Raw genomic sequence first — 14,864 nt, 5'->3', positions numbered from 1 at the left:
GGAATGGTGTCTTCTGTTCCTTCAGACTGATCTAGGGACTTCACTTTTTCTTTATAGGGCCTTTGACAAAAACACAAAATTACTGTATTTGTTGTGGCCCAAAGTAAAAAGATTAGGATTTTGTTAAGCGTGATGGAATTTAGGGTGGCTGTTTGTCTTGAGCTTGTTTCTTGCCAACTTGCTGCATTCTGTTGGGACAATACAGCTTTTACACTCCTTTTTTTTTTCATTGTTTCTCTTTCAAAGGCACATCTGGGTTGGTGCAGCTACAGAATCACAAGTAGAAGCAAACAGCAAAAGCAAAATATTCCAATCAGCTCTTTGTTTTTGTTGTTTTTTTTTTTTTTTACTTTCATATCAGCTTTATTCCGTGCATAGGACTCTCCAAGTAGCATAATATGTATAACAGGTTTTAATGTATCTTCAGACAAAAATATTAGCCACAGAAGTTCATCTAATTAAGAGGGGTGATTTTCAAGTATGCTGTTTTAGTGTTAATATGTATGAATATTTTTCCTGTTTGTTTAAAGGTTCAGCAGGAACATCTGTAGCTACTGATGCATTCCAGTTTGAGAGAATCTTTTTACTTTGTAGGTTTATTGGTAGGGTCAAGCAGTGCTCTTTCACAAGGTTTCAGCATTAAGTAAATTATTTGATCAAAGTTAACCTGCTTGCTTGCTGCACAGAGATACATTTCTTCTCCCCCTTTTGATCTTAGGAATTTTGTGGTTACAGAAAAAAATAGTTAAACCATGGGCTTAAAAATAAACCACCGAGCTATAGTAGTTGACTGCATTTAATCACTTTGCAGAGATAAAAACATGCAATTTGGTTTTCTAGTTAAATTTCAGATTTTTGAGCACCTGATACGTAGAGTGGGGAAAAAAAAACAGTTATTTCACAAATAGTTGGTTTCAGTGCAAAATGAAATAACTGTAGTTAGGGGTAAATTCCTGATAGAATAGACATGTTACAAATAGAGATGCTCCATATACCTAATTAGGTGGTTGTCATTCAGCCGTGCTGTACTGTACAAATACCTAACCATCAAACAAGTGCGGGGGGTAAAAAGGTTGTGGTTTAACCCTGGCAGGCTGCTAAACCCCACACAGCTGCTTACTCCCCCCTAGTTGTAATGGGGAAGAGAAGTGGAAGGTTAAAACTGTTGTTACCTCAGTGAGTTTTCTCAATTTAAGAGGTAAAGCAGCAGCTGTGTGTGCAACTCTCATCATCCCTTCCATTCCCCCAGCTTTTTTGCTGTGCACCATGTCACGTGGCATGAAATGTTCCTTTAGGCACTTGGGATCAGCTGTCCTTGTCCCCTCCCAAGCATCTTGTGCTTGCCCACTGGTGAAGCAGTGTGAGAAGCAGAAAAGAATTTGACTCTGTGTAAATGTTGTTCAGCAATAGCTAAAACATTTATGAGTTGCCAACACTGTTTATGTTAAAAATCCAAAACATAGCAACTAAGAAGAAAACTAGCTCTGTCCCAGCCAAAACCAGTACATGTCAGAATTGAAATTGAACTGTGGAAGGTAGGTGGATCAGAACAGGAAAAACGTTCTGTGAGTTCACCAGTGAAGTTGGTTGCAGCATGATGAGCTGACCTTTTGGTATTATTAGGATTCTTGTGTGTTGTGGATTTTGTTGTTTTGCCTGCTGCCTATTAATGATTTAAAAAATAGTCTAATCAAATCGATCCACATCTGTACCTGCAATGGAATTATCTTAATTATCCTTTGTCCATCGATGGCCAAAAGTCATAGAATGGCCATAAATAAATAGGGAGTGGGATGTACGTACTTCTCAGGAACTTCTTTACTAGGGGAACATCCAAACCAGTTATCAGGAACTTGCTAGTCAGGATGCTGAACGAACCTGATCTCCTTCTATGACAGAGTGACGCGCTGGGTGGATGAGGGAAAGGCTGTGGATGTGGTCTACCTTGACTTCAGCAAGGCTTTTGACACCGTCTCCCACAGCATTCTCCTCAAGAAACTGGCTGCTCTTGGCTTGGACTGGCGCACGCTTCGTTGGGTTAGAAACTGGCTGGATAGCTGGGCCCAAAGAGTCGTGGTGAATGGAGCCAAGTCCAGTTGGAGGCCAGTCACTAGTGGCGTCCCCCAGGGCTCGGTGCTGGGGCCGGTCCTCTTTAATATCTTCATCAATGATCTGGACGAGGGCATCGAGTGCACCCTCAGTAAGTTCGCAGATGACACCAAGTTAGGTGCGTGTGTCGATCTGCTTGAGGGGAGGAAAGCTCTGCAGGAGGATCTGGATAGGCTGCACCGATGGGCTGAGGCCAACTGCATGAAGTTTAACAAGGCCAAGTGCCGGGTCCTGCACCTGGGGCGCAATAACCCCAAGCAGAGCTACAGGCTGGGAGATGAGTGGTTGGAGAGCTGCCAGGCAGAGAAGGACCTGGGAGTGATGGTGGATAGTCGGCTGAATATGAGCCAGCAGTGTGCTCAGGTGGCCAAGAAGGCCAACGGCATCCTGGCTTGTATCAGGAACAGCGTGACCAGCAGGGCTAGGGAGGTGATCGTCCCCCTGTACTCAGCTCTGGTGAGGCCGCACCTCGAGTACTGTGTTCAGTTTTGGGCCCCTCATTACAAGAAGGACATGGAGGTGCTTGAGCGGGTGCAGAGAAGGGCGACGAAGCTGGTGAGGGGCCTGGAGAACAAGTCCTACGAGGAGCGGCTGAGGGAGCTGGGCTTGTTCAGCCTGGAGAAGAGGAGGCTCAGGGGCGACCTTATCGCACTCTATAGGTACATTAAAGGAGGCTGTAGAGAGGTGGGGGTTGGCCTGTTCTCCCACGTGCCTGGTGACAGGACGAGGGGGAATGGGCTTAAGTTGAGCCAGGGGAGTTTTAGGTTAGATGTTAGGAAGAACTTCTTCACTGAAAGGGTTGTGAGGCACTGGAACAGGCTGCCCAGGGAAGTGGTGGAGTCACCATCCCTGGAGGTCTTTAAAAGACGTTTAGATGTAGAGCTTAGGGATATGGTTTAGTGGGGACTGTTAGCGTTAGGTCAGAGGTTGGACTCGATGACCTTGAGGTCTCTTCCAACCTAGAAAATTCTGTGATTCTGTGATGCTGCATCTATTGCGCTTCACTTTGCTTCTGAGAACAGTGATCTAATAAGACTTGGCAGGAAAGAAGGGATTGAAGATACAGATACAGTAAGTAGAATCACTGAGACTGCATGTTGCACCTCAGCAGTGTTCTTTCTCATTTCTGAAGCCTTTCTTGAGGCTATATGTACATGTTAGTTTCTTGATCCTTAATGTGTATTCTGGCCAGTCTCCATACTATTTGATGGAGGTCTCAGATATGCTTTATGATCTTAACTAAGTATGTTTCCTCTTCAGTGTGCTGTAGAAGATGCCTTGATAAGCATTGAATTGATGCTGGTACCATAGATCAATCAAACGTGTTGCTGTGAGTTGGTGATCTGCCATGTGTTTGTTAAACCCCAGTACCTGTCTCTGGTAGTGCAAGCTCAGATAGAAGTGCCCCTTAGCCTGTCCTTCTGGCAAGTTGTGTCTGCAGTTAGCTGTTACAGTTTGGAGACAGTGGTTACTAAGCTGTGTGCCTGCACCCCTCTGTGTTTCATGTCTGGAGAACAGGCTCTTGAGCAGTACTGTCTGAGCCTTTTGGCTTCAGGGTCAGTGGAAGGATGGCTAAGCTCCCAGTTACTGGAGTGGAGTCGTTAATGGTTGAGGAAAACATTGGTTTCAGAAGACTAATCGCTGTTTATATGATATACAATGCTGCATTGCAATGTGAGAGCATTCACTTCTGGAAACAAATTGGGATTTACTAATTTTTTTTTCTTTTTTTGCAATGGCAGCCTGAGCAACCTCTTCAGAGGAGAAAAATGGTGAATGTTTTTATACATGTTTGTGTGTGTATTTTTAAAAAAATAAATATGTTTCAGAAACTGTTAGGAGATGTGTGTGTCCATGCATACATGTATTTGTGTGTGCGCTGATTAGAACTCAAGCTCTCCAACTATCAACTACTCCAAAAAAACAACAAGCAACAAACCCATTAACTACTGTTGCAGAATTGAATTTATGCCACTTCAGCATAGCAGTGATTAAGGATTTATTCTCCATCTTTATGGTAAATAACAAGGTTAGATGGTATGATTTTTTAACAGCACTTAATCAGCATTTGATCTTCAACCAGTTAAACAGAATGATTTCAGTGGAATTTGCTACAATAGAAACAGCAACTGAAAAGACTCAAGGACGGTAAGATTCACCCAAAGCTTACTGCAGGGTCCTGGTGGGTGCCTAAATCCAGTCATGTGCTGCCAGATTACCCCCTGGCATGAGCTACTCACCTGCTTCCTGGTCGGCGTTTGCTGGTGGCCAAGCTCATCCCTTGAGGAGCTGGCCTGGAGGTGCTCCTCTCCTCAGGGTGCCCTGGAGGCATCCCAGCTTGGGAAGATGAAGGGTGCCATGGTCCCTGGAGAGCTCAAGGAGCTCTTCACTTGGGACTGCTGTTTGTAGGACCATGAGACAACTCTTTGTGAGTTAAAATTTCCAGAATGGAAAAATACTACAGGCAATTTTTTTTTTTTTTTTTGCATAGAGTTCCGTAAGCAGTGTCTTATGTCTGCAGTTTTCATTTTATCCTTTTTCAATAATTTTCAATTCTAGAACAAGCTTTTACCTTATGATTTAAGAGGGAAGTGGGTGTGAAGGAGATGGGATACAAAACTGCTTCATCTGATGGCGCTAAAAGCATGCAAGGTTAGGTTGAGAATACTTGTCTGTCTCTTACAGGATTCAACTTACTGGGTAAATATTCACCACCTGGAGTACACAGATGGAGGAATCCTGGACCCTGATGATGTGCTGGCAGATGTTGTGGAAGACAAAGATAAGGTAGAGTGAGTGAAAATACCACTGCTTTTTGCTATGTCTTTTCAAATAACTAATGCTACATTCTAATTTCTTGGATCTCCAACAGGTGAGGTGAGTGTTGAATATCCTTAAATTAAACACATCTGCCTATAGGTGCTGTAGCACTGTTTCTGGAGTAGAACTGGGGGCAGGGTGAAGGGGAAAGAATGACGAAAACAATGAAGATAATCAGAGGAACCTAGCAGTTGACTTAGGACTTAACCTTTTCAAGCAGTTTTGTGTTTCCTTTTATTGCTATATGAAAATTGTGGTGAAGGAATGAGGGTTTTACAAGACACTCTTTTTATGCCACTTAAAATGTCTTTGATCTCTTCTGCTTAGAATTAAGTTTCTGAGAATCATTCAAATGTCATGGTTGAATGTGTGACAAAATAAACAGACAAATCCTGTGATGACAAGAGCAGCTGCCCCAACTGTGTTGTATTTCACAAAGAGTTTGTGGTTTGCTACAGGTGTCCTCTCTAGGTAGAGAAATAATAGATGCAGAGGAGTTCGTTTTAATGTTTTTGTAGTTACCAGAAAAAAAAATTGCTTGGTAAACTGGTGACTTGTTTCACTGTAAAGAAGAATGGATATAATTTGTAATGCTTTGTGTTGCATAAAATCACAGGGAAAAAATGTTTAGTGACTTGAAACTGAGGGTCTAAATGTGGGATATGCTTATAGCTTCAAACAAATAGCTTTGTCTACCTAAGGTACCATATGCTTGGTGATTTCAAAAATAACTTTGTATGTTGTAAACAGAAATGCTAGTTCTGCATGCTGTTTTTTTGTTTTAATAAAAAGTACGTTGCTTTGGTTACAACTAATGGGATGCTGTTTCTCCGTACCTTAGCAAATTGCCTAAGAGGTGCCTCCATGACATTTTATGTGTGTTAGTACAGGAATTCTTAAAATTAGTGAAGCTGTTTTTTCGTATGTCCAATTAGCATTTCTTGTTTGTCCTTATTATTGAAAGTATACTTGAAATGTACAAAACCTTTTTTGGTTTGGAGGAAACCAGTTGCTTTCTGAGGATTAACACTGCTATACGAGGCAGAAGGCCATCAGCATAATATGTCATAGAATCAAATAATCAGAGTTAATGGAAATGGTTTACTTGTTTGTCTGATCAGTTAATAAAAGCTAACATGTCTACCCTGGATTACCTCTATTTAATACTGACAAATGTTCATGCATTTTTGAGCAGTAGTTTGCAGAATATTTGATATATCATCCAATTTTCTACTTGTTCCCAAGGCCTTACTATACTTTATCAGTGGGTATCGCTATGGTTGAATATTGTTGCTGGAGAAATTTCTACACAACTGTAAACATAAGCATCTTCTATTATAAAAGTGTTAGGTGGGATTCTGAGGTTGGCTTTTTTTTGGGAGGGGAGGATGAGGATGGAAGCAAAACAGGATGTTATTCGTTGGAGTAGACTGGGACAGTTTAGGAATACAGCAAGATCCTCAATTTCCCTTCCTGTGACGTCTCAATGACGTGGTACAAATAAGGGAGATACATTCAAGTGTGTCTATAGGTGATGCATCACTGCTGTCTTTTCTTCAGAAGGCCTTGGTGAAACAGTGATAAGTAAGACTTACAGAACAGTGGTAGCTGCAATGGCTTTTTTATTAAACCAGAGCAGAAACATGTAATCACATAATGGGACTACTGGTTGAGGGGTCAAACAGTTCTTTCATGAGAGTGAAATTGGGCCATAGTACCTTCAGAGCATGTATATTGAAGTCATTGATACTACCTGCTTCCAGGGTTCAGTATGATCAGATAACAAAGAACCAGCCCTATAAAAGGCTTACAAATATTTTTTAATGGTTTTATTGTAGCCTGTTAGCCTTTGAGCCTTGGCCAGTGCTATTCCACACTGAGGATATTGGCTATATTTTAAGCTTTGCAAAAATGGGAGGAGATGTTGAGATCTAATATCTGATATCTAATTTGGTGTTTAAAGTCCATAAATAGATGAAAGAATTTTTGGTATGTGTATCTATGCACTGATTTTCTTTGGTTAGGATTATCTGAAAGTGTGATAAATGGAATAGGCCGCAGCTTTGTTGTTGCCTTATTCTTGTCATTCTTTCTTTTGTGTCCAAGACAGGAGTGCAGTCTCTCAGGAAATCAGTCAGTCTATACAAAAATAAGCATTGCACTTAACCTCAGTGCCTTTAAACAAAATTGTTTGGCATTGCTGACCATCAAGCTCCTTTGTAGTGGCAGAGGAAACTAGCTGGTGCTTTTTCTTGAAGCATTAATCTGCTCTAGATCATGGCTTGATAGCAGTAAATTAGCACAGTTTCTGCAAAGGAAAATGTGCTTGCTAATCTGTTGAAATTCTTTCACTTTAGCAACAACACAGCGAATCAGGGAGAGTTATCAGATGTAATTTATTTGGAATTTCAAAAGCTTTTGACAGTCCTTAACAATAGCCTGTTAAGGAGGCGCAGCCACTCCGGAGGTGAGCGGCAGAGTGCTGTCATGGGTCGGTAATGACTGAGAGACCAGGAGGGCAGGAGGAATGGTCAGCTTCCAGCGGTGGGAAGCTGTGGTGCTGAGACACCCGCTGGGCCTTATTAGGAGTGGTGGCAGCGTTCTGCACTTCTTCGGATGTTAACTTCACGCTTTCCTCTTGAACTCGAAATTAATTAAAAACTGGATAATAGGCAGTACAGTGGATGAAGTTAATTGCTATCAGTTGCATGGTTATGCATGCTAGAGCAGGTAACTTGTTCCTTGTGCATATAAACTGGTCCTAAATCAGTGTTAGATGTGCTTGGGAACGTGTTGTGGAAGTGCTTTGGCAATTCTTTATGGCAAGAGCCCCTCGTGCTGTCGCTATAATAATCTGTGTCCTGAATGGGATGTCAAAGCTAATGCTGAACAGTTTTAAAACAGTTTGTTTTCACTGAGTTATCTAGCCAAGTGGTTTGTGTCCTGATTGCTCTGTATGGTAGATTAATTCAGAAACTCAAATTTTGTCATTTGAATAAAAAGCCTATTTAAACTGTCCAGTTTTAATGTGTTTTAGCTATAAGTGGAGTCCTCTTTGTATGCTGTTCTTAACAGATCTCTCACTCGAAATTCCTTCTTTGCCTGATAAAAATGCTGTAAGAAAATTTCTGTTCCACCAAAAAATGAATACAAAATGTTTCCCTTCATATCATTGTGTACGCTGAGCCTGTGTTTGGCACGTCTGAACTCAAACTTGATGTACTTATCTAGATTTCCCTCTGATTTATTTATGGAGTTATGTTTTCATATATTCATAAACACTTAAGAAGACTAAAAGGATGTAATGGAGCTCTATGTTCATAAGTTAAAACGTGCTCAGTTTACAGGAAAAGAGTTTAAACTGCTAATAACTTCCTAGAACAGAGCAGTCCTGCTCTCTGAATGCGTTAAAAAGTGTATTTTCCCTGTAGGGTTCTGTATCTAACCTGACTTACTGAAATCTTTATCTTGATAGGACTAAATACAATAGCTCTGCAGCTATCAGCAGAGCCCTTCTGAAGTAGGATGTGATTGCCTACTGTCAAGGATGTTTTTTTTCCCCTTTTCCTCCTTGGTAAGACTCCCCATGGAGGTGCAAGTAACATTGATAAAAGTGCAGTATTGTAGCATCTACAATTTGTCCTCCAAAGCCAATGAACTTACTGGAGAAACGATATCCTCACACAGACAGTGATGCTGGCAAAAGATCTAGGCTTGTCAGCCTAGAAGGTACTGCAAGCTTAGCTTCTCCTAAGGCTTACCTGCCTTAGTTAGCAATTCAGTTGGTTTAAGCAGACCATGTGTGAGGGGAAGTGTGGTGGTTTTATTTATTTATTTTTAAGGAATGGAAGGAAAAGAGTATGTGGTGATGATTAGTGTTGTGCTGAGTGGAATAACTAGCAGGCTGTGTGGTCCTAGAAATACTTCTTTTTTTTTTTTTTTCTTGGACTCTTCCTTGGTTAAATACAGGTGACTTGTATGTTGTTTTTAACAGCTACAAAAGGTTTTGAAGCATGCAGAGCAACATAAATGAAATGCTGACAGTGACATTCAGGTAAAAGATTTTTAGGGATTGTAACTGTCATTTAAATGTTTCTAATGATGATATCAAGTAAATAGTATGAATCAAGTGTAGCTCGAATTATTTTAGCCAAGCTCTTATTGATTTTGCTATTTATTATTTCATTGAACTCTTCCTTCTCAATTCACTACCAGCAGAAATGTGATATTAGGAAAACGTATGCTGGAAGGTCTCCAAATGCTGGAGAAATTGTCTGCTGCTGATTTGAAAACAGTTCCTGAGCTCGCATGCTCCTGCAAAGAATCTGAAGACCTGGCTGAAGCTGTGTTTGTACAGGATGCGAAGTACCTTCCTAAACCTTACTTCAGACAGGGCTGTTCGCATGTAGCTTTAGTTTCACTGAAGAGTTCAGAGCAAGGCCATGTTGTGAATGTGAGGTTGGTTTGGAGTAGTTGCTTCAGCAAAAAGCTTGGATTCAGAGCAGGTATCAACTTCCAGGTTAAACTGTACAAAGGAAACATCTCTGAGTACCTGACAGACATGTTTTCTTTTAGCAGCCCCTGAACTTCTCTGTTTCCAGGTAGATTTAGTTACCGTAAGGGCTGTGTGGTTATAGTACTTATGCAGCATTTATTCTGTGATCCAAGTATGACTCTGGAGACCTTTGTTATTCCAGCTGTGGAGGTGATGGCACACTGTAAGATGTGATGTTATTTCAGTTAAGGTATATGGAAGCTGTTCCACCCCTGGACAGTTTCTTTTCCTGTATACCATCATTTTCTTGAGTGGAAAAGGAAGTTGGAAGTGAAGTAACTTCTATGTTAAGTAAAGGTGTGATAGAAGGGTGTCTGAGGTGTTGAAGGAAGTGACTTCATTTTACCATTGATCAACCCTCTTGTTGAAGTCAAAATAGCAAGGTGCAGAGACAGTAGCATCTTGATTTAAAAAAAAAAAATAAAAATAAATTAATCAAAGGGCTCTGGAATTCTCAGAGAAATTCTCCTAATGGGGAGCTATGGCATTGCTGCTTTAAAATCAGTAACTGAATCATTGGCAGAGACCCTATTTCAGTTAGTTTCCAGTGGGTCAGTAGAGCCTGAAAATGTTGTGCTTTACCCACTTTTTGTCATGTGGTTTTATGCTGAAACATGTGACCCATACGTATTATGCATACTTAACAGAGAGAAATTTTGTTCAGACTCCAGACCTGCCTAATTGAGCTGTCTAGTATTTTCTCTAGGGTTTTGTAATTTTCTGATAACTGGAATGCAGAATGGAGTTTTTTATTCTTTAGTTTGTTGTACAGCAGTATATTACACTTGTATAGAAAAAACAAAGCAAGCCATGTAAGACTGTTACAGCTGAGAGCTTCGACTTATTGAAGTGTATGTTGCGGTGTATGCTGCTCTACAAGTTGTTGTATATTACTCAACTTTTCCCCGGAGAAGGTTTTGAAAATATATTTCCCTTTGATATAAGGAATGAGTATGTAAGGTATGTATCTGGTAGCACAAAAAGCAACTTTTGGTTTCTTATGATGTGGAAGTAATGTTTTAAGTGCGGAATTGATGCGGGCTAGTCCATATCGGTGTATTGTAACTCAAATGCTCTGTCTTCCATAAATCTGCACCAAAGAAGGCATGAAATAAAGGGAAAAATTGAAAGATAATTTTTGTTGCTCCTGGACTCAGTTTTTGAGATGCTATGATATTTCATAGATTAATACCATAGCCAAGTTATTGTTTTAATGTATTTGATTTCATGGGCTGTTAAACTGGTTGCAGCAAATACACCTTCCAGAGTTTTGATACTTAGTGCTGCTGGCAGAGCCTTGATTGCGCTCCTGTAAGTTTGAATGCCTTGGTTGAGAGACCTGTTGTCCTGAGGCAGCCAGTTCTTATCTTCAGTTCTTGGCCCTAACAGGGTAAAATAAGGATTAGTACTTCAAAAGCCTGGTATGTTTTAAGGTGGGGAAAAATGAAGTTGCAGAACCTTGGCCAAGCTGGTACATAAGGGCTGTAGTTCTTTGATTTTGATTTGACTGTGCTTTTTTGAAGTGTAGTTTTCAGGCTGTGGTTAATAATTCTGCCAGAATATATGTAGGTATTTGACTATTACTGCTGCTGATTTTTGCTTTCACATCTTGTGGATACACTAATGAGATCCTATAGATTTCTAAGTCCTAATATTTGATTGACAAAAAGGGTAACTAATAATTCATTCTTCTGTCACACCCTAAATTGGTAGAAATGCTACACTTTACTTTGAGTAGCGAAGTAACAACCTCCAAAGCTGTGATAGTGTTCCTAGCTTTGTTATGTTGCAAGTAGGCTGATTCTTTCCTGTAAAAATAACTTGTAATATGATGTTCCAGTTGTAATTTCCTATAGTCAAAGTTTGCTGGGATATGAAATTGTTACCATCAACAGTAATAATTTGACAGTACTTCTTACAAAAATATTCTTAGCTAGTTCTGAGCAATGAAGATACAAACACAAACACTTCTGTGCAGCTTCTGTTCTGTCAAGGGAGTCCGTGTAAGTATTCTTCAGGTGTCTGATAGTTAGCTGAGCATCTCACGTCTACAAGGAGGGGAAGCATCAGAAAAGGGCATATTGTAAAAACCTTTGTGCTTTTGAGTACCTTAAATAGAGAAAAAAGTGAGATGCAGGTCAATCCTACAGGAGAATAGAGTAGCTACCCTTTTGCGTTGACTACAGTGATGGCTTTTCCCCTAATCTTGAGTCACAGGCTTTTCTTAACCTATTGGATTTGTTAGAAAGGACCACATTAATGCTTGCCAAAAAATATTTGAATTCGTATAGGCTTTATGTATGGTTTTATACTTCTGTATATTTTCTATGGTGAATTCTTTCTTTTGAAAGCATGTTGGGGAAGGGAAATAGTCACATTTGGGGGGGGGATAGGAATGTGGACCTTTATTTACTGACCCTTTGAATTAAAATAGAGTTTTGTTTGCTATTGATGAAATTGTAATCAATCCTGCCAAGCTACAGCCTTTTAAAAATAATAGTAAAAATATATCGAGAGAGGAAAAAAACACACTTCTCAGGAAGAAAAGGTTTTATGCCTTTTTGAGCCAGTGCTTGTTTAGGAAACAAATATTTGACTTCAGTCCTGTGTAGTAGTATGTCATGAATCACCATATATGTGTGTGTATATATATAAATAAAATGATATTTTGATACGAATTAGTCTGTTTATTTTTGAAGTGGGATCTGAACTGTGAGTACCAGGGGTAGAAAATCACTATCACTAGGACTTACTAAGCAACACATTATTTCAATAATGTAGTTTCTTTTAGAACAGAGATTATGAAGCTTTGCATTTTTATGAAATTTGTTTTAATTTGTTGCTGCAGAGGTGCCATGCATTATTCAAGATTATAAAATGATTTGGATTTCAGGAGCATTTGGATTTGCTGATGAGGATTTCAAGCTGTGTAATTATGAAACTGAATCCACATAGGTTGGAAGTTCAGAACTCATTAGTGTAATCATTATAATAACTATTTTTTAAGTGTGATATTATGTTCCAGGGTGTGCAATTACACTATCATGTGCTCCTGGTTACTGGAAACATTCTTGTAATAAACTTCAGGTCTAGTGATATGCTTCAAGGTAAGTTTGTAGGTTTAAGAACAGACACCTGGTCAAATGTTGCTTTGCTTATTAAAGAAAATTCAGTTCTATAGATCTACAGCCATAACACAGTGCCTGTGCATAGATTAACCTCCTGTTTACCCTAGAAAATCATAAGCTTTTACATATTTAGTCCTGTATAGTCATTTTTCTTAAAATGAATATTGTCCTGGCACAAATTACAAGGGTTCCTTATTTCAGCTGTAGCTACTTTACAAGTGAAAATGTGCTTTAAAGGCCCTTAACAGATAAACTTCAATACTTTTTTTTCCATTGTAATGTTTGTGTTTTAACATCCTCAACTGTGAACGCTTTCTCTGAATGTTTGTTATCACCAAAGCTTTTCATTTTGCCATAAGTATTCCATTACTTTTCTAGATTAAAGAAATTTAAATGCTGCAGTGGATCTGTGGCGCTAATAGGATTCATGATAGTTTTGGAGTACAGCTGCCTCTCTGAATGCTAGGAAAGGGATTCTCAAGTTAGTCTGTTGTATCTAAGATATGTGCAAAATTGAGGTTTGTGCTTTTCTAATTTGATTTTGTAATGATCCCTCTATTTTATTTGTATTCTGTGTTTTGTGTTTTTTTTAATAGATATTAAAAAGCAATAGATATATACAGCAGGGAGCAGGTTTGGGACCTGGATCGCTTGTGTTTTGGCGAGCATTCAGCTGTACCACTGCAATGCTTTCAATCTGAAGATGTTTTGTCATCTGGGCACTAAGTATTGTAACCAACAGGGGGTAAAACAAGTGAAGCAATTACAGTTTCTGTTCCTCAAACAATGAAAGGAATGGAGGGAGAGAGTTCGTTTTAAGCACATCTGGTCACAAATGAGATGGGCATTCACATATCCTGGCAGAAAAAAGCTCTTTCTCTTTTCATAAGGCTAGCCTGGCTCAAGTTGCTTTTTCCTCCTTAGATTTTTCTTGATGTAACATTTGGAATTCTGTCTATTCATGTTGATGTTTAACACACGTGCTTATATGAACTTGATGATTGGCAAATGAGCGATTAACCTTGCGAAAATAAGGGAGCCTTGTTGTGGCGAGTTATTAGTTCATGCTGCCATTTCTAACCACTGTTTTTTATTTTGTTACATTCTTTTCATGAAATGTGATGGTGATGAGTTACGTGGTGTGCCAAATGGAGTATTTAGAAGCTGTTGAAATTCTTGTTGAAAATAGAAGTTTATATGTATGTATAGACATTGTGTTGTAAAAGAAATTAGGTGTTAAATAAAGTTGAAATAAAATTTCAAATATTAAAACTGTAATTTCTATATTGAATATATTAACACGGTACTAGAAATTTACAAGTGTTTGCATTGCTTCTTCCCCCATAATCCATTTCAGGAATATGTGTATTTCCTTGAGAATACACAGTATCTTTGCATTCTGTCAGCATGTACATGTAATTTGTAGCTAATGAATGGTGTGTAAAAGTTGAAAATCAATACTTCGGTATTAGTCTTTGACAATTAGAATTAAGACTTGAATTTGCTTAAGCTGCACATTTTTCCAGTGTAAATGTGGTATCTGCGGTGGTGTTTCGTACCAGTGGAGTTATTACTCATATTCAGAAAAAAATTGTTTGGATGTATTCATAGTTACAAAATTGAAGCTCCTACCTGGAGCTTGTATTCTAAAGATGCTTCAGATAAATGCCATCCATCTGCTTGTGTATCTTATGGAAATGCACAGTAATAGAACAAATGGCAAGGTGTTAAATTTGTAGATGTAAAAAAAGATAATACTTGGCAAACAGGAATTCTAAGAGGTGATTTTTTTTTTTTTTTTTAAGAATTAGGGAAGTTGACCTGCATACACTTCAGCTTGTTTAGAGGCATTGTTTGTTATGCGTTCTTGAAAATTGAACTGAAAACAAGGAGTAGTCAAAACCTAAGATGAAAATGCATGCAGAGCTAGTCAAGGAAGTCTAAAGATGTGTTGTGCCCTCCCAAAACAGCATGAAAATAGTACATGGTTTTATGCCACTGTTTTTGCCAATTTATATTTTTTCATGTGTGTAATTTCTTATTAGTTAAAAGTAACCAGTTCAAAATCTATGCCTCTCTTGGTACTGTCCCCCTTCTCCCCCCCCCCCCTTTTTTGAAATACATTTCATGTCTTTGCTTTTTTTTGAAATAAGAACTAACTTTTTGATGAACTCAAGTTCCACTCTTGTGATTATTTAGCAGGATTTAGTAATTATAGTAATTAGTGTTTTTTTAAAAAAGTACACTTTTTC

General features: G+C 39.0%; 1 protein-coding gene across 1 annotated transcript in view; it reads left to right on the top strand.

Annotated features, from left to right (window-relative positions):
- The window catches only part of LOC116490626 (partitioning defective 3 homolog B-like), a 160,751-nt gene that overhangs the window by 22,152 nt on the left and 123,735 nt on the right, over positions 1-14,864 (top strand). The window contains exon 2 of the mRNA XM_032190006.1: positions 4,795-4,896. Within this exon, the coding sequence (XP_032045897.1) occupies positions 4,795-4,896 (102 nt within the window). The remainder of the gene's footprint in view (positions 1-4,794; positions 4,897-14,864) is intronic.

Source organism: Aythya fuligula, chromosome 6, assembly GCF_009819795.1.
Source record: "Aythya fuligula isolate bAytFul2 chromosome 6, bAytFul2.pri, whole genome shotgun sequence".
NCBI lineage: Eukaryota > Metazoa > Chordata > Aves > Anseriformes > Anatidae > Aythya > Aythya fuligula.
Note: the sequence above shows the minus strand (reverse complement) of the source record. Positions and strands in the feature narration are given on the sequence as shown.